The sequence below is a fragment of the Monodon monoceros genome, unplaced genomic scaffold (assembly GCF_005190385.1).
Source record: "Monodon monoceros isolate NGI ecotype Baffin Bay Population unplaced genomic scaffold, NGI_Narwhal_1 Super_Scaffold_21, whole genome shotgun sequence".
Taxonomy (NCBI): domain Eukaryota; kingdom Metazoa; phylum Chordata; class Mammalia; order Artiodactyla; family Monodontidae; genus Monodon; species Monodon monoceros.
The window spans coordinates 70,984,601-71,005,298 of NW_021703778.1; the positions used below are offsets into that span (position 1 = coordinate 70,984,601).

At 48.6% G+C, this 20,698-nt stretch overlaps 1 protein-coding gene across 1 annotated transcript in view; it reads right to left on the reverse strand.

The window, feature by feature from the left end:
• The window catches only part of ITGA11 (integrin subunit alpha 11), a 127,737-nt gene that overhangs the window by 60,160 nt on the left and 46,879 nt on the right, over positions 1 to 20,698 (reverse strand). Inside the window, exon 3 of the mRNA XM_029239741.1 lies at positions 2,690 to 2,790. Coding sequence (XP_029095574.1) covers positions 2,690 to 2,790 — 101 coding nt within the window. The remainder of the gene's footprint in view (positions 1 to 2,689; positions 2,791 to 20,698) is intronic.

The window sequence follows — 20,698 nt, forward strand, 5'->3', positions numbered from 1 at the left end:
AGCCCCACCTGGGCAACTTCCTCCCCTCAGCAGCTTGGAGAATTCTGCCCCCCATTTATTTAAAGGGTGCGTCCCCCACCTCACCCCACCCCCTCTCTTCCGGCCTTGTCTCAGTGACTGAGGTCCTCAATGAAACTGTGGGCCAGGAAGCAGATGGCATGGTGGGCAAGACCCTTGCATTGGAGTAAGAAAGATTCACGTTCAAGTCCAGCTTCTGCTGCTCGTGGATTTGGAGCAGTCACTAACCTCCCCTCTGTGACCAGGAGAGACTTACACCTTTCTCAGTGGGTCTGTGTGAGGGCTGGGGCATAAGCCCCTCCTCACACAGGGCTTGCCTTCCAGAATCACATCCCCTCCCCCTGAGCCCCTGCCGCTCAATGAAAACCCTGACTTCAAACAGGTGCTGGGAAAAAAAGCACCAGAGGTAGGTAGACCCTTCAATACTGAGGTGTGAATAACTGACACCCACTTCCCTGGAGAGAAAGGAAAGAACATTCCTGGTTGAGTGGGGCTCAGAGCCTGGAGAGGCCATAGGAAAAACTAGGACTCAGGTTTCCTTGCCTTGAGTTTTCCACTGTGGGGATAAACTGACAGATGGTCCTCCTGCCTCCTCATTGGGAGGGAAAGAAACTCTCCTCAAATGAGGTGCTTCCTGACCAGTACTCTTCCTCGGCCTCCATGCACTTTGCTGCCCACCGCCTCCCAGCTTAAGCCCCAGTTTCAGAGTTTGATGGCATCATGTCTCCCACTGTCAGCAGGGGCTCCTCCTCCTTCGGAGGGAAATTAGGTCCACATTGGAAACCAGAGCGATAGAGGAACCTAAATGATGGGTTCATGGTCTTGGTCCCCACCTGGACCAGGGGCTTTTCTCAGTGGCCCAGGCCCCAAGCTCAGTGCGCACGTCTACCACCACCCCCTTGCTCCCTCTGCCCCAGCCTTCTTTCCGTCCTCCAACAGAGCAAGTTCATTCCTACCTCAGGACCTTTGCACTTGCTTCTCCTCTGCCTGGAATGCTGTGTTCCCACTTGATTCCATCTCACCATCGGACCTTTGCTCAAAAGTTACCTGCTCAGGGAAAGCTTCCCTGATCACCTTGCTAAGATAGTACCCACCCCCTACCTCCTCCCCACCTAGCCTCTCTTATCATAACACCTGGTTTATCGCACAGCATCTCTCCCCACCTGAGATGATCCTGCTTTCTACTGTAGTGTGTCTCCTCGCTTACTGTGCCCTCCCAGCAGAGCCCTTGGCTCCTTGTTCCCTGCTGCATCCCCAGTAACTAGCATCGTGCTTGGCACATACTAGGTGCTCATGAAAGGCTGGGGGACATATTAGACCTGGGATGGATCCTAGGGTCACACGTAAGTGAACCTAGGCTCAGAGAGAGGATGTGAGCTCCCCCTGGACACACAGTGAGAAAACTGTACAGCTGGAAGGAGAATCCCGCTTGGCTTGTTTGGGAGCCCGTGCTCTCAGTGTGGTGACGACTGGGATCCATAAGCCGCCAGCCGGACTCCCGCCCGCCCTGGACCGTTTCCTCACTGAAGCCTGGGCCCCCGGCTGTGCTGGGGTTTGAACTTCCTATCCACGGCCCTGACACAGATGTGGCCAGCAGGAGCATCCAGCACTATGTGCTGGGACAGCTGGCTGCCCTGGGGATCTGGTTTCACATGCTTTCTCTTTGATGTGGCCTTTTCATCCATCTGCTTATCTCTTAAAGCTCTGCTATCTCCCCCCCACCCCCCACCGCCCCAGGCCCTGCTTCCCCACAGCCTCCCCAGGGGACCCCACTCCATTGCTCTAGGATGGAGGTTCCCCTCCTGGAAGAGTGGGAGGCTGAGGGTCCTGTCCTGGGGAAGGCCAGTCCTGGAATCGCAGCTTCTCAGCCCAAATGGGACTTTTGCTCCCTTTTGAAAGCAAAGTGATGGCCTGGCCACTGTCTGACCTTTAGGACAAAGCAGAAGTGCTTCAGAGGAGTGGTGCATGTGCTTTAGTGGACGCAGGCTGTGCGCACACATGCGCACGTGTACATGTAGATTTACAAGGACTTGGAAGGCCTTGAGGCTGCTCACAGCGTCTCCCCTGTGCCCCCAGAGTGCTTCAGCAAGGAACAGAGTCATCATTTCAGAAAGGCAGTGCTGCGCAGTGGTTAAAGGGTGGCTGCAGATGGCCTGGGTTGGAATCCTGACCTTGCTGCTTATTAGCTGGGTGACCCCGGGCAGGTCCCCTCACCTCCACAGGCTGTCGTTAATGATTAAATCTCATATGGCTGTTGTGGGGATTAAATGAGTCAAAAAATACCTAAAAGTGCTTAAACCAGTGCCTGGCACGTAGTGAACAGTATATAAGTCATATGAATTTGGCTATTGTTATTATTTCCAAGTCAGAAAAAAAAGATAGGAAATGCTCCTGGCTCCCCTGTGCTGAGGGGCCGTGGATGAGGCAGAAAGGGCCATGGCCTGGGACACTGGAGACCTGGGTGTGAATCCTGGCCAGCCCCTGACAAGCTGTGTGACTCTGGGAAAGTCACTTCCTCTCTCTGGCCTCAGCTTCCTCATCTGTAAAATGGGGACAGCAACACCAGCTAGGTCACCTTACAGTGTGACTGTGGGCAGGGACATGTTTCAGCACCTGCCCCACCCTGGACAATGGCTGGCCTCCTTGTAGAGAGACCAGTGGCCCAAGTTACCCAGGTTGAGCTTGGTGCAGTTCCCTTGGGTCACTGGACACTTGTACACGTCTCCTGTCTTCTGGTGGCCGTTGGTTTCCAGTGGAGCGCCGATGACCAACCTGGGAAGGAAAAGAAGACAAGTGAAGATGCTGGGGGAGGTTCTCCTTCCTGGCAAAGGATGGAACCTGCGGGGCAGTGCTGAGGGGAGAGTAGGGTAGGGAGGGCAGGAGGGAATCCTGGAGGGGCAGCCCACACATACCCTCACACTCAGACCTTCGTCTCCCTGGAAGAGGGATGCTGTGGCCTATCCAGGCCCTTGCCAGGATCTGGAGACACAGAGATGAAGACCGCATGGGTCTGGCAACAAATGGGATGGAGGCCATCCCTGTGAGAAGAGGGCAGGGCAGACATCATGGAGGAGGTGTTCTTGAGCTGGGTCTTAACAGATGAATATGAGTTTGCTAGATGGTGGGACTGTGGTAATAGGGGTCATTCAGGCAGAGGAAGGATGATTTTGGAGTGTTGGCCATCTGCCACTACCTGTGGGTGGCCTCATTCCTCACCTTACATGAGTCTTTCAGCTGGTGACCCGGGGGCTGGGGCATGTTGCACAGTGTTCATGGCTGTCCCCTGAGGCACTAAGTCTTTGCTCAGGGTGGGCAAGGCAGCCAGCCGGGCTAAAGAATGGCAAGGGGCAACCACCCAGCTGGACCTTCTGCCTTGAGCCTATGCCTTTGTGACCTTGTTTGGGAAAAGGGTTTTTGCAATTGTAGTTAAGGATCTCAAGATGAGGTCATCTTGGATTACCTAGGTGGGCCCTAAATTCAATGATGTGTCTTTAAGGAGACACACAAAGGAGAGACCCAGAGAGAAGAGGAAGCCATGTGAAGATGGAAGCAGAGCTAGGAGTGAAGTTGCCGCAAGCCAAAGAATGTCTGGGACCATTGGAAGCTGGAAGAAGCAAGGAAGATTTCTCCTAGATCCTTTAGAGGAAGCACAGCCCTGCTGACGACCTGATTTTGGAGGTCTGGCCTCCAGACCTGTGAGAGAATAAACTTCTGTTTTGGGAAGCCATCTATCAATACTTTGTGCTAATTTGTTATGCATCCACTGGAAATTAACGCATGTTGCTTACATACACATATTTCTAGAGAAAGAGCGGCCACTCCCTCCTGACCTGGCCAAGCCCCGGCAGTGCCACCTCCCTCGGGGCCAGGGAGAATCCCACCACAACCTGGACAGCCCCCAGGCCCTCTCCTTAGAGTGCCCCAAAGCCCCCTCTATGTCTTATCCCTGGCCCACCAGCGGGCAGCACCAATGGAGGTGACCCAGAGTGGCCCAGCCAGGCAGCTGGAATCCCAGTGCTGACGTGAAGCAAAATCCTGAAATTGGGCACCGTGTCCCTTCAGTGTCACCTGCCTCTGGCATACCTGGACCCCTCTAGGCTTTGGGTGTCAGTTCTGCTCTCAGGCACCATCTGCCTGCTTGGCTCAGGCCCTGGTGCTAACAGCGAGTCGGGAACCACTCTCCCAGGCACAGCTGCACTGTCATGGCAGGAGGTGCCACGGCTCACACAGCCCTGGAGGTCTCCCAGACCCCGAGGGGCACAGGGACATGTGACACATTGGGAGCGTGCAGACCTTTCCATAGCCCTGCTCTCACGACAACTTGCCACCCCCTGGAAACATGACCCAAAGAAGAAGCAATTGCTCGTTTTCTGGTTTAAGATGGTTGAGAGGGACGGACCCGGAGGTTCAGGCAACACGGGACTTAAGTAGCTTCTTGTGGTCAAATATCTCCCTGCCCCGCTCCCACCCACCTCTCTGTGCCGTCAGGAAAGACCTAAGGTCCGGCGTGGGAGTTAATAGAGCTCTGTTTGAAATTAGAGTCTATGTAATAAGAGCTGAGGTTTCTCCCCTGGGGACCATATAATGACAGATTCTAAATATATCCACTTATTAAGCATGTCTATTTTTGACTGGCAGGAATTAACTGGACTCATAAAATCTATTTGTCTAGACAATGTGAGTTTTGGCTACTTAATTCTGCGAGTGATTGTGTGGTCAAGGCTGCTCCATTTTTTCCAGCCAAAAAAAAAAAGAGAGAGAGAAGGAGATGGGAGAGAGGTCAGTAAGGAAAGTTTGGGCTCCAAGGTTGCTTTTCTGGCTGCTCCCATTTTCAAGGTCAACCTGGTGTGTGACCAAGTGTCCCAGAGCGATGTTCCTTCTAGGACACCACTGCCTGATGGTGAGTGCTTTCTGGAAAGCATGCCTTCGAGGAACACCTCGCAGGGTGCCTCCGGAACAAGCAGGCACAGCAAGTTCTAGATTACAAAAAACAAAACCTGGCCATCTTCTAGAAAAGCGATCCCCATGTGTCTTCTAGAAAACACTCCTGCTGCCTGACAAGGCAGACTCCTCACAACTCTCTCCATTTTACAGAGTGGAACTCTTGAGGCCCCACGGACAACTTGGTGGAGTCCAAATTATAGGGCAAAATCTTTGGGCTGAGATTCCAAAGCTGGGTGTTTCTTCATCCTCATTCTGTCACCAGCTTGCCATGTGGCCTGGAGAAGTTCATTGACCTTGGTTTTCTTGGTCATGAAATAGGGTTAACAATTCCACTATTGCCTACCTCCTAGGGTCACCTAGGAGGTCACCTAGGGTCATCTGGGGAGCCACAGATGCCACAAGGCACTGACAAACAGAAAGGGGTATATCTAGGAAAGCTCCTAGATATAGGAGAGTCCACAAAAAGTCCACAAAGGCTGGAGCCTTCCTAGAAGTCATCTGTCCTTGAAGTGGCCGACATGTGACAATCTGGCAGTAAATAAACCAAGTCGTCGTGACCCCAAATTTGCCTCAAGACCAGGCTGTGTCCTTCTCAAAGAACAAGGGCCACCCCCTATGTTCTATCCCCATTCTCCCTGATTCCTCTGGGGGTCCTTGGCACTTCATGAGGTAGCAGGACAGGGCTTACTGTTCCCATAGTACAGATGCAGAAACTGAGGCCTGGAGAGGTGAGCTGACCCAGGCCCCACAGTTTGTGGCCGAGCTGGCACTAGTTGTCCTGGGGCAGCTTTCTCTGTGTTGTCCCAAATATTTTTTTGCCATGAAGGGAGGGCCTGGGTTAGCCCTCTTTGCTGTTCTTGATTCTTGGCATTACGTCTGCCCGTCGGGCTTGAGGTTTTGAGGATATGATTCAGTCTTGCTGTTGGGGGATAATGGCGAAGCACAGGGAAAATGTTTGTGTCACCACTGAGACCAGCCAAATTGCTCCTGGGGTCTGGCACCTGTCACTCCCGCGGCCTCAGCCTTATATAGCCATCTGCAGCCTCAGGGCCCGCTGTGCTTCTCAGGGGCTGGACACCCTATAGCCTCTGGCACGGGAACCAGATGGCAAACCCCAAAGCTCGTGGTGAGCATCGGGCCCTCTCCATGGGCTGTGTGCCGTGACTCACTGGCTGTGGGCTGCCGGCCTTCCTCCTATAGAGGCGGGGAGCAGGGCTGCTGCGGATGGGAGAATTGGTGGCAGGCTTCAGCCATAGCCCTGGAGGACCCTTCTCTAGTGGTTGCTTTCTAAGCAGGGCCTTGCCAAGGGAGGAGGCTCACTGTGGGGACGGCCACCTGAGGATGGCAGAATGTGGCCCCTCTGCATGCTGGGCTCCTGGGATCCCAGCATGACATAGCGTAAGAGAAGGGGCCCCTGCATCCCTACCTCACACCCTCTCCAACAAGGCCCAGTGGGGACCTTAGCCCTGGTTCCATCCTTCAAGGCAATTTAATCTCCAAACCTTTTAAACTGCTCACTCCTATAAGGAAAAAAGGTAATGTGTACTCCCAATATATGTAAATTTTTTGTATATAAGTTATACCAGTGTACAGCTGGCAATCTGTGTATTGAATATCAGTAATCCTATTTTTTTCAGATAAAAGATAAACCTAAATAGAACTTGAGTCGTTTAATTTCTGTGCTCCAGTATACTGTCCTGTGCATCCGCTATGGTGTGCAGATCCCACCCTTTAAGACCCAGCACGCCAAGTCCCACCTGCTCCAGGAAACCCTCACTGATTAGCCCAGGCTTTCCCACATAAACCAGTCTGTGGTCCCTGCTGACTGCTGTGGCCAGTGCTTTAGTGTCATAGTTCCTTGAGGGCCAAGATGCCCTCATCTGCCCTGCCTCACTAATGTAGGGTGGTCTTGAAGCCCAGGGTAAAAGGTCCCCAGGGACCGTTCTGACCTCTGTCTGACAGTCTACAGCAGCAGCAGCTTCCAGAGCTTTTAGCTTTGCCTCAGGCCTAGGAGGAGCCTCCAGATTCAGCGCCTGGCAAAAAGGATGCTGGGACATGGAATAGTTTCTGTGCGCAGAGGTTCAATGCAGTGACCCAGCTCCTGTTTAAAGTCACTGTTGCTTGATTTTCCATTTCCCTCTTCCCAACAGTCCTCACTTCTGTTTGGGGATCTAGGAAATCTGGCTTCATTCCCAGTTGTAGGGACTGAGCGTATACTGCAGGCCAGGCCAGTGTTATCCTTGGACTGAAGGGACTGAGTAGGCCAATGACGTAAGTCACCCCAATCTCAGGACCTCCTCTTGGGCTTTAGGGACCAAAGTGGTCCCTTTTCTCTGGATGCCATAGTGTACAGATGTAGGGCGTGGAACTGCTAGCAGCCACCTTGTAACGATGAGGGGTATGAGAGAAGGAGGACTGAGAGAAGCATCAAGAGAAAAAGCTGAAGTCCCACTGATACTGTGAACCCCTGGATCAAACTATACCTGAAGTGTGACTGCTGCTGGACTTTTCAGATATATAAGCAATAACTCCTTTTTACTGTATAAATCTGAGTTAAGTTTTCAGGTATTTATAACTGAAAACATCCTAACTAGAATGAGGAAGGCAAAAAAAAAAAAGAAGCACATAGTTAAAATTACCCCTAGAAGTTCCATATATTACCATGCTATAAGAGGAACACAGTATCCACGACCAATGAGAGAGGAGCAGATTCATAACCCCCTGCTCACGTTCCATCTGGGGTATATACTTACTGTGTGAGTGGTGGGCAGACTTGCCGACACCACGTATATTATTTCTCTCTGGTTGTTTAACTGAATGCATAAAACTGTCCCCTGGTCCAGCCTTGTGGGAACAGAAATCCTTTTGTTCTGTGTGCATCCCACTTAAAACAGCCCCTTGGACAGGGAGCCCTGCACTCCAGATGTTTCTAGTTACCTGGTAACTGGCCTTGCAGACCATCAGAGCTGGGAGGAAACGTGGAGGGTACTCTGTCTAGGCTTGTCACATATCAACGAGGCATAGGAAGTATTGTGCGTGAGGACTCAAACGAGATGGTGGCAGAGCAGGACTCGTGCAGGGTGTCCTGACTCCCAGGGCCGTGCCCTCACCCAAGCCGTGGAGGCTGGAAAGCCTGGAGGCAGAGGCTGGCTCTGCTCGGCCTTTTATTGGCTGTGTCTGGGAAGGCAGGTGTGAACAGTTTAGCTCCCCAGCAGATGGGGCGGGCAGAAGCCATGGGAACAAAAAGGCCATCAGCTGTTGGGGAAGGAAAGAGGATATTTGCAACTGATGGGCCTGCCCCTGGAGAAGGTCCTGAGCCCAGGGACCAGCACGGACTGCCTAGGAAAGGCAAGATGTGGGTTGCATCCCCTCCCTGGTCAGCCTCTTTGCTCCTCTCCTCAAGACCTGGACCTTGCATCCCAGGAAATCCAATTATTACCAACAATTCTTTTCATTTTAGTGAATCCCTTTCGATGTGATTGACCTGCATTTGATTTCGGTCACCAGGACAGCTTTGGAGCTGGAAGGGCAGATTGTATCTGAGGCTCAGAAGGTGGATGTAGCAAGCCTGTGGGGAGACACTGGTCAGTTTCGGAGCTGGGACTGCAAGTCCAGTGCTTTGTCCCCCATTGTAAAGGACTGGGAAGTTGAGAAAGCCCAGCTCCGGGGGCTGGGCAGCACCCAGCACGGAGAGAGGGCCACCCTCCCTGGAGCCTGCCGGGCCTGCTCCCCAGGAGCCTCTTCCCTTTCTCACCTGTTCCCCTCTCCCAGCACCCCTCCTCCACTCAAACCCACTCCAGGCCCTTTGTTCCATTTCTCTCCTGGCTTCATTTCCTTCCCTGAAATCAGATCGGGGCATCAGGGAGGGGCTCCCACTTGAGGAGCAGAGAGCTCAAGGGAACAAAGAGAGACTATTCCTCTAGCAAGGCTGTTTCTCTCCTCTCTCCAGGGAAAATGTAACCTCTTTCAGCCAGCTGAGTACGGTGCCTAATGTGTTCAAGATGGGGCTGGAGAAGTGCTGAGTGCAGCAAACCCTGGTCCTGGCTGGGGGCGGGGTGCGGAGGGAGAGCCCCTGACCCGGGACCTGTCGAGGGGGGTTGGCACCTCCAGGTCTCCCTGGGCTGGTTGGAGGGGCTTGTGGTTCACTGTGGCTCAGATGCCCGGCAGGGCTGGACTCCTGAGGAGGAGGAGTCCAGGAAAATGAGAACCCCTCTGTTTGCCAGCACATTCCTTCCTCACCCTGCCTCCATAAATCCCTCACCAGAGATGAGAATCCACTGGGTGTATTTAAACAACTATGTGTACTGTGATGGTTCATTGCATGTGTCAACCTGACTGGGCCAAGGGGTGCCCAGATATTTGGTCAAATACTCTGCTAGGTGTGTCTGTGAGGGTGCTTTTGGATGAGATTACCATTTAAATCTGTAGAATGAGTAAAGTAGACTGTCCTCCCCAATGACAGTGAGCTTTGTCCAATCAGTTGAAGGCCCGAATAGAACAAAAAGCCTGACCCTCCCCTGAATAAGAGAGAATCCTTTCTAACTGACTGCCTCCGAGCTGAGCCATTGGCTTTTTCTTACCTTGGCTCAAACTGAAGTGCTGGCTCTTCCTAGGTCTCCAGCCTGTTTGCTTTCAGACTGGAACTACACTATCAGCCACCCTGGGTCTTCAATTTGCTGACTCAAACTGCAGATCTGGGGACTTGCCAGCCTCCATAATCCTATGAGCCAACTCCTTACAATCTCTTTCTTTTTCTATCTATTATCTATCTATCTATCTGTCTATCATCTATCAGTTCTGTTTCTCTGAGGAACCCTGACTAACACAGTTACATAGTGCTTGTATGTTCTAAGGCCTTTACAGATATTATTTCATGTTGCTGATAACCCACACCCTCATTCATTCACTGAATCTTAACCATCTACTGAGCTCCTACGAATGCACCAAGCACAGGGGGCACAATGGTGACCATGATGTGGTCTGCCTTCAGGAGACCTCCAGCCTGGTAGAGGAGACAGGCAGGTCAACAGGCCGTTACAACACAGCAGTGGTTCTCAGAGTGGTTCCCAGCCCAGCAGCGTCCACCTCCCCTGGGAGCTTATTAGAAAATGTAGCGTCTTTGGCCCTACCTGAGACCAACAAGGAAGGGAATCAGAAACTGGAGGTGGGGCCCAGCACCTGCGTGTTAACAAGCCCTCCAGGGGATGCAGATACTCACTCATGTTTGAGAAGCACCGTGTAGGGGAAGCAGAGGCATGGCGACCACAACCCTCGCTGGGCTCAAAGCCCCAAATCCATTTCAGTATAATACATCCCCTTCATCATGTCTTCTGAGGCTCTCTATTATTTCACTGCTGCTCACCTCTCTGTCCCCACTTTTACCAAGGCTGCTATGAATGCTGGGCACAGGCAGGTCATCATTTAGGGCTCAGCTCCAATGTCACCTCCCCAAAGAGGCCCTTCCGGACCACCTGTCACCCCCCACCTCCCCACCCTGCCTTATCTTCCTCATAGCGCTTTGCATTCTCGGATGCTGGCTTCTTCATATGCCTTTTAATCATCCTTAGCTCTCAGAATTTGATATGCAAGGGAGCTAGGACCTTGTTGGTCGGGTTTGCAGCTCTAAATACCCAGAACAGTGCCTGGCACAGAGTAGGTCCTCCAAATACAGTTGTTGAACAAATTAGCTAATCACCTGGCATAGTGGGACCGCTGCAATCTGATAGCCTGCAAATTGGGACCGCTGACAGCAGGCCCCCTTTTGTCTTCCAGTAGCTGTTAACTCAGCTGGGAGAGAAGAAGAACCAGCTCTAGCAGAAGAACCAACAGACTGCCCATCCTGCCCTGAGACAAGGCTGTTAACTGCCCTGGGCCTCAGTGTTCTCATCTACCAAATGGGACTGAACCGTTGCCTGGGCTACTTGCCACCCAAGGTTTCAAGGGTCATCAGAATCACCTGGGGAGTTACAAATGCAGATTTCTGGGCACAACCTCCAGAAGATTCTAATTCAGCCAGTTGGGGGATGGGACCTGGGAATCTATTTGTAGAAGCTCCCAGATGTGTAGGCAGGATTGGGAGCCCTTGTATGAAAGATCTGCTGAAGAAGCAGATAGGACGCCCTTTGGACATGTGGAGAAACGTGTGTGTCTGGGGAATTTTTACTACATCTGGGGGTCATGACCACAGCAACCTCCTTGACTGTCTAGGAATGATCCAGGATTGGATTTTCAAAAAATTTTGTTTTGTTTCTTTTGGTCACAAGAAAACACATAAAAAATACGTTAACTGGTACAAAAAAGTAGTAACATTTAAAAAGTATTCTTTAAGACTTTTTTTAGATTATAAAAATAATACATGCTTGTATAATGTTCATAGCACAGAACTGTGCAAAGTATAATATGCAAGGCTTTTCACTTCCCTTCTTAACCCAGCCCTCTATAGATCACTACCATTAGCAGCAGGGATGCAGAAAACCTTCTAAGCGTTTATGTAGGAAATTTTAAAAAATGAAACCATTCTACACACATGGTTCTTTCTGCAGTGTGCTTTTTTCACTTAATTGTTTTACACTTTCCATGTCAGTATATATCAATTCCACACTTAGACCTGGCCACTGGGGCCCCTGCCCTGGGTCCTGCACTGACCCTTTTCTGGCTGTTCCTCTTTCTATGGGGTGAGGAGTCCTAGGGGTCAAGGGGACAGGCACCTAGAGCCCACATCCCCCCACTCTGGGTCACTGGGATGCCAGCGTCTCCTGCTCAGGACAGGCTTCTTCCCTGGATCTGTCTTTTTGACGGTGAATCATACCACTGATGGGACTAGCCAAGGAGCGGCTGCTTGCTGGGGGTGTGGACAGAGCTTGGATATATAGGGTGGGGTGTCCAAACGTGTGAGGCCCCTTGATCACCAAGAGGGAACTATAGGTGGGAAAAAAAGATGGTGGGCTGTGGGCTGGAGCCCCCGTTTGTTTTCTTGACTCAGGCCCCTTGGATGTGAGAGGCGGCCCTGGTATAGATGGACAGTATAGCTCTGCCTCATCCTCTATACTGTTTGTACAGTGTTAGTTTTTTCTTTTTAATCATTCTCCTACTGATGGATATTTAAATAGTTTCATCCCTTTTCCTACTGATAACTGTTTAGGTGCTTAAAAATTTTTTTTCCCATTGCACAAGGCCTTTATCAATATGAATGAATAAAAAACCCCCTGTGCACCAATGGCGATGCATAGCAGTTCCAGGAGTGGGTACAAAGTGCGTGCCTATCACCGTGCAGGCTGGCCCTGGAGCCGCCCTGTCATCTTGGGCACAGAGCCCGCTGACAAGCATCATCTCAGCTGTTGATTTCACAAGCTTGGCTCTCTGCCTTGTTCCTGGAAAATTCTGGGTCCACCTCAGCTTACATCCAGACAGCATTTTTCCCCTGATGTGCAGAAGTACTTAGAACAGAAGAGCAAAGAGGGAGGGAAGGTGACTGCAAAGCACATTTTCAACCCATTTGATGGGAAAATGAGATCCTGACACACTGACCGTTAAAAGGAGAGTGGCCAGTTTGTGCCATCTAGCTCAATGCCCTCCCCTCCTCATAGCCTGATGCCAAGTCTCACAGGGCCGCTGTCCTTTTTTCACCACACCTGGCATTCTCATTCCTGCCTCTGTGCGTGCGGTCCCCTCATCCCAAACCGCTGAACTGGCTCCATTCCAGTCCAGTTCCACTGAACTGGCTTCAGTGCCTCTTCCTCCAGGAAGCACCCCTTGATTTCTCAGCTGAAAGCTCCCCCTCAGTTCCCATGATGCTTTGTACTTCTCTTGTCTGTTCTTTTTCTCTCCTTTCGATAATCTGCCTCTAAGATAGCAGAGAGAGACCGTGATCCATCTTTAAATTTCCCCCTCAGTGCTGGTCAAAGTACCTTGAACACAGTCAAGGCTCAATAACTGTTTGCTGAGTGAAAATGAGAAGGCTGCTCATTTTTCAAAGACAAGCTGAATCTTCACTCTGCTTGGGATGTAGCTGGGAGCAGAGCTGGGCTGAGCTCTTCTGGGTGCCATCTGCAGATGGACCACCAACCTTGGGGTGCCCTTGGCCCAGCTCTCCCCAGGAAAGTGGCTGTGGTCTGATGTCCCTCCAGAGAGGCTGTGTCCACAGTGTAATTTTCAAAATGTCTGATAAACTCTTGCTTGTTTTTCCAAGTCATGCTGAGTCTCCCCTCCCCCCGTCCCCCCCAGTTTTATCACAACTCTTTCCTCTGGAAATGAAACATAAGCATAGCAATAGTGTGGGCAGACGTTTCTCAGTGGAATGTATAGCTTTAATTTCTTGGTATGTGCCTCTTCTGCATCCTGGGAGGGCGTGTTTCCTTTGGCTCATAATTAGGATAGTAATAGTTTGTATGTGACCAGTGTACACGCCGAACAGCTTGTTTCATCCTACCCACAGCCAGGGGAGGGAGCCAGACAAGTAGAGGTAGTCCCATCAGACTGCAGAAGAAAGCAAGGCCCAGAGAATTTCCAGATTCTCTGGGTAGAGGCTGAGGCACGACTGGGACACCCGTTATTCTGATTGTGTCCACGGCTCTTTCCACCAGCCACGTGGACTCAGATGAGGTCAAACAAGAGGAGGGGGCCTGGAGGCGAAAGGACAAATACTCTTTTTCGGTCCTGGACCTCTTGATCTGTCTGTGGTGAGCTCTGATCTATTCCCGGATGGGCTAAGTGACCTGGGGTGATCTACCTGCCCTCTCCCGGCATCAGTTTCCTCGTCTGTAAGAAGAGATGCTTGGACAATTTCAATCCAAAGAAATAGTCATTGAGCCCTTGCTGTGTGCCAGGCACTATAGACTGAAGGTGAATGAAGCATAGTTTACACCCTTAGTGGTGTGGTGGGGCTGAGAGTGTGGAGAACATTGCTGCGAGACGGGGCGGGGGTGGGGCACAGAGGAGGAGCCCTCGCTCAGACATCTGGGAAGGCTTCCTGGAGCAGGCAACTCCTGGATGAAGGCTCCCGGGTGGATAGATGTCATTCAGGTGAAGAAGGGGCTGAGCCCTGCAGGGAGGACCGACAGCTGGGTCCTGATGGTGCCAGCGCTTAGGTGCGTTACCTTTTTTTTTTTTTTACAAACCCTTGTGTCGAGGGCTGACTTGGCAACAGATCGCAGCGAGGGAGCTGCTCTGCTACGTACGAAACCCCGACCCAGAAGCAGGTCGTCTACGAATGGTTTAGCACCAGGCTCCCCACGAACGTGCGGTGCGTGACGGGCGAGGGGCCGGCCGCCTTTCCGGCCGCACCCCGTGTCCCAGGACGAAGTGCTCTCCGCACCGGACCCCGGTCCCGACGCGCGGCGGGGCGCGCCGCTCCGCGCCCCGGGGGACGCGGGCGGCGGCCCGCTGGCGGGGACAGCGGGGGACCGGCTATCCGAGGCCAACCAAGGCTTCCAAGGCTTCCGCGGCGCTGCCGTATCATTCCGCCTGGGCGGGATTCTGACTTAGAGGCGTTCAGTCATAATCCCACAGATGGTAGCTTCACCCCATTGGCTCCTCAGCCAAGCACATACACCAAATGTCTGAACCTGCTAGGTGCGTTATCTAACGTGTCTTCCGTGGTGAAGGCTAGGCCTGGGAGGGACAGACAAGTCCCCATCTTCACAGAGCTTGCGGTGGAGTCATTGTCAACCCAGGCTCGCATCACTCATTCCTTGTCTTCCTCGCCACCCACACCTCCCTGACATACCAAATCTGCTCCATTCTCCCCTCACTCGCCCAGACGACTCTACATAAGTGGCCTGAAGTCTAGACAGACGGTTAGATGCCTACCTGGTTGAGAAGCATCACATTGTCCCCCCTCATCAGGTCATCCCTGCCTGCTTTCTGGTCTCTATATTCCTGCCATTGGTCACTCCTTTGGATTCAGGCAGTGAGGGTCACTCTCCACATAAGCCTGGAAAGGAGCTAACCTCTGAATGCACGGGAACTCGCAGATTTTTTTTTTTTTTTAAAGAAGATGTTGGGGGTAGGAGTTTATTAATTAATTAATTTTTGCTGTGTTGGGTCTTCGTTTCTGTGCGAGGGCTTTCTCTAGTTGCGGCAAGCGGGGGCCACTCTTCATCGCGGTGTGCGGGCCTCTCACTATCGCGGCCTCTCTTGCTGCGGAGCACAGGCTCCAGATGCGCAGTCTCAGTAGTTGTGGCCCACGGGCCTAGTTGCTCCGCGGCATGTGGGATCTTCCCAGACCAGGGCTCGAACCCGTGTCCCCTGCATTGGCAGGCAGATTCTCAACCACTGCGCCACCAGGGAAGCCCTCACAGACTCTTAAAAAAGGATTTACTGGTTCCAGAACCTGGCTGGGCATTAGACTTGCCTGGGGGTTTTTTAAAGTATAGATTCCTACCTCTAGAGAGTCTGATTTTGTTGTCTTGGATTGGGCTGAGGAATCTGTATTCTTTTTTTAACTTTCACAGGCAATTCTATTCTGCCAGCTTTGGGAGTCCCTAGATTATATTATCAGGTGATCATCGGGCTTTGAAATAATGGAACTGGGGACAGGGTGCCCCAATAAGAAGAGTTGACAAAAGTGGGTCATGTGTTCATCTACTTTCAAAGCACTTTATATAAAGAAGTAAATAAATGAAAGCATGCAAGAACGAATGTTTGGGGGGCTGTGGTTAGTATGTGTCAGGGATCATGCTAGGCGCTTCCCCTGCCATTAAGTTACTTAATCCTCACAAGAGTCCTGTGAGACAGAGACAGCAGTCTTGTGTTGAAGCTGAGGAAACTGTAGCCCAGAGAAGCTAGGTAACTCACCCAGGCCATACAGCTGGCTAAGGGGCAGCTCCCTGGCCTCTCTCTCCCTCCCGGTCCTCTCCCCACCTCTGGGGAGTGGATGGGGTGCAGGAGAGCAGAGTACACAGAAGCCAGCCCTGTGTTCCATCAGGGAGCCCTGAGCTGCCTCAGGGAATCATTGACTCTGCCGAATCCTTCAAAGTACTTTCTTCAGTCGGGTTAAAGCTCAGATTGCTTTCCCTCCTCCCCCTTCCGAACTGTGAGCAACATCTACTCTGACAGCATTACTCTCATTTTGAGAAGCCATAAAGAAGCAAAGGCTGAGGACTCACTTGAACCACTGGAGAGCGAAGCCTGTCATGACATTTTTGGAAATGTCCTCCTCCTTGGGTTACAAAATCCTTGGCTCACGTGTGGCTGACAGGGTCTTGGTGCTCTGGCCAGGTGTCAGGCCTGTGCTTCTGAGGTGGGAGAGCCGAGTTCAGGACATTGGTCCACCAGAGACCTCCCAGCTCCACATAATATCAAACGGCAAAAGCTCTCCCAGAGATCTCCATCTCAATGCTAAGACCCAGCTCCACTCAACGACCAGCAAGCTACAGTGCTGGACACCTTATGCCAAACAACTAGCAAGACAGGAACACAACCCCACCCATTAGCAGAGAGGCTGCCTAAAATCATAATAAGGTCACAGACACCCCAAAATATACTACCGGACATGGTCCAGCCCACCAGAAAGACAAGATCCAGCCTCATCCATCAGAACACAGGCACCAGTCCCCTCCACCAGGAAGCCTACACAACCCACTGAACCAACCTTAGCCACTGGGGGAAGACACCAAAAACAATGGGAACTGGGAACCTGCAACCTGCGAAAAGGAGACCCCAAACACAGTAAGTTAAGCAAAATGAGAAGACAGAGAAACACACAGCAGATGAAGGAGCAAGATAAAAACCCACCAGACCTAACAAATGAAGAGTAAACAGGCAGTCTACCTGAAAAAGGATTCAGGGTAATGAGAGTAAAGATGGTCCAAAATCTTGGAAACAGAATGGAGAAAATACAAGAAACGTTTAACGAGAAGAACTAAAGAGCAAACAAACAATGATGAACAACACAATAACTAAAATTAAAAATTCTCTAGAAGGAATCAATAGCAGAATAACTGAGGCAGAAGAACAGATAAGTGATCTGGAAGATAAAATAGTGGAAATAACTACCTCAGAGCAGAATAAAGAAAAAAGAATGAAAAGAATTGAGCACACTCAGAGAGACCTCTGGGACAACATTAAACGCACCAACATTAGAAATATAGGGGTTCCAGAAAAACAAGAGAAAAAGAAAGGGACTGAGAAAATATTTGAAGAGATTATAGTTTAAAACTTCCCTAATATGGGAAAGGAAATTGTCAATCAAGTCCAGGAAGCACAGAGAGTCCCAAACAGAATAAATCCAAGGAGAAACATGTCAAGACACATATTAATCAAAATACCAAAAATTAAATACCAAGAAAAAATATTAAAGCAGCAAGGGAAAAACAACAAATAGCATACAAAGGAATCCCCATAAGGTTAACAGCTGATCTTTCAGCAGAAACTCTGCAAGCCAGAAGGGAGAGTTGAGGACATATATGGCAGGACACATTTAAAGTGATGAAAGGGAAAAACCTATAACCGAGATTACTCTACCCAGCAAGGATCTCATACAGATTTGTGGAGAAATTAAAACCTTTATAGACAAGGAAAAGCTAAGAGAATTCAGCACCACCAAACCAGCTTTACAACAAATGCTAAAGGAATTTCTCTAGGCAGGATACACAAGAGAAGGAAAAGGCCTACAATAGCAAACTCAAAACAGTTAAGAAAACGGTAATAGGAACATACATATCGATAACTACCTTAAATGTAAATGGATTAAATGTTCCAACCAAAAGACATAGACTGGCTGAATGGATACAAAAACAAGACCCATATATATGCTGTGTACAAGAGACCCACATCAGACCTAAGGACACATACAGACTGAAAGTGAGGGGATGGAAAAAGATATTCCATGCAAATGGAAATCCAAAGAAAGCTGGAGTAGCAATTCTCATATCAGACAAAATAGACTTTAAAGTAAAGACTATTACAAGAGACAAAGAAGGACACTACATAATGATCAAGGGATCAATCCAAGAAGAAGATATAAAAATTGTAAATATTTATGCACCCAACATAGGAATGTCTCAATACATAAGGCAAATGCTAACAGCCATAAAAGGGGAAATTGACAGATTTCATAGTAGGGGACTTTAATACCCCACTTTCACCAATGGACAGATCATCCAAAATGAAAATAAATAAGGAAACACAAGCTTTATATGATACATTAAACAAAATGGACTTAATTGATATTTATAAGACAGTCCATCCAAAAAACAACAGAATACACTTTCTTCTCAAGTGTTCATGGAACATTCTCCAGGGTAGATCATATCTTGGGTCACAAATCAAGCCTTGGTAAATTTAAAAACATTGAAATCATATCAAGTATCTTTTCCGACCACAATGCTATGAGACTAAATATCAATTACAGGAAAAAAAATCTGTAAAAAATACAAATACATGGAGGCTAACAATACACTACTAAATAACCAAGAGATCACTGAAGAAATCAAGGAGGAAATCAAAAAATACCTAGAAACAGATGACAATGAAAACACAATGACCCAAAACCTATGGGACGCAGCAAAAGCAGTTCTAAAAGGGAAGTTTATAGCAATACAATCCTACCTCAGGAAACAAGAAACATCTCAAATAAACAACCTAACCTTACACCTAAAGCAATTAGAGAAAGAAGAACAACCCCCCTCCAAAGTTAGCAGAAGGAAAGAAATCATAAAGACTAGATCAGAAATAAATGAAAAATAAATAAAGGAAACAATAGCATATTTCAATAAAACTAAAAGCTGGTTCTTTGAGAAGATAAACAAAATTGATAAACCATTAGACAGACTCAAGAAAAAAAGGGAGAAGACTCAAATCAACAGAATTAGAAATGAAAAAGGGGAAGTAACAACTGACCCTGCAGAAATACAAAGGATCATGAGAGATTACTACAAGCAACTCCATGCCAAAAAGATGGACAACCTGGAAGAAATGGACAAATTCTTAGAAAAGCATAACCTTCTGAGACTGAACCAGGAAGAAATAGAAAATATGAACAGACCAATCACAAGCACTGAAATTGAGACTGTGATTAAAAATCTTCCAACAAACAAAAGCCCAGGACCAGATAGCTTCCCAGGCGAATTCTATGAAACATTTAGAGAAGAGCTAACACATATCCTTCTGAAACTCTTCCAAAATGTAGCAGAGGGAGGAACACTCCCAAACTCAGTCTATGAGGCCACCATCACCCTGATACCAAAACCAGACAAAGATGTCACAAAGAAAGAAAACTACAGGCCAATATCACTGATAAACATAGATGAAAAAATCCCCAATAAAATACTAGCAAACAGACCCCAACAGCACATTAAAAGTATCATACACCATGATCAAGTGGGATTTAGCACACGAATTCAAGGATTCTTCAATATATGCAAATCAATCAATGTGAGAAACCATATTAACAAATTGAAGGAGAAAAACCATATGATCATCTCAATAGATGCAGAGAAAGCTTTTGACAAAATTCAACACCCATTTATGATAAAAACCCTCCAGTAAGTAGGCATAGAGGGAACTTCCCTCAACATAATAAAGGCCATATATGACAAACCCACAGCCAACATCTTTCTCAATGGTGAAAAACTGAAAGCATTTCCACTAAGATCAGGAACAAGACAAGGCTGCCCACTCTCACCACTATTACTCAACATAGTTTTGGAAGTTTTAGCCACAGCAATCAGAGAAGAAAAAGAAATAAAAGGAATCCAAATTGGAAAAGAAGTAAAGCTGTCACTGTTTGCAGATGACATAATACTATACATAGAGAATCCTAAAGATGCTACCAGAAAACTACTAGAACTAATCAATGAATTTGGTAAAGTAGCAGGATACAAAATTAATGCACAGAAATCTCTTGCATTCCTATACACTAATGATGAAAAATCTGAAAGAGAAATTAAGGAAACACTCCCATTTACCACTGCAACAAAAAGAATGAAATACCTAGGAATAAACCTACCTAAGGAGACAAAAGACCTGTATGCAGAAAACTATAAGACACTGATGAAAGAAATTAAAGATGATACAAGCAGCTGGAGAGATATACCATATTCTTGGATTGGAAGAATCAACATTGTGAAAATGACTATACTACCCAAAGCAATCTACAGATTCAATGCAACCCCTATCAAACTACCACTGGCATTTTTCACAGAACTAAAACAAAAAATTTCACAATTTGTATGGAAACAGAAAAGACCCTGAACAGCCAACACAATATTGGGAAAGAAAAATGGAGCTGGAGGAATCAGGTGCCCAGACTTCAGACTATACTACAAAGCTACAGTAATCAAGACACTATGGTACTGGCACAAAAACAGAAATATAGGTCCATGGAACAGGATAGAAAACCTAGAGATAAACCCACACACCTATGGTCACCTTATTTTTGATAAAGAAGGCAAGAATATACAGTGGAGAAAAGACAGCCTCTTCAATAATTGGTGCTGGGAAAACTGGACAGTTACATGTAAAAGAATGAAATTAGAACACTCCCTAACACCATACACAAAAATAAACTCCAAATGGATTAAACATCTAAATGTAAGGCCAGACACTATGCAACTCTTAGAGGAAAACATAGGCAGAACACTCTATGACATAAATCACAGCAAGATCCTTTTTGACCCACCTCCTAGAGTAATGGAAATAAAAACAAAAATAAACAGATGGGACCTAATGAAACTTAAAAGATTTGGCACAGCAAAGGAAAACATAAGCAAGAGGAAAAGACAACCCTCAGAATGGG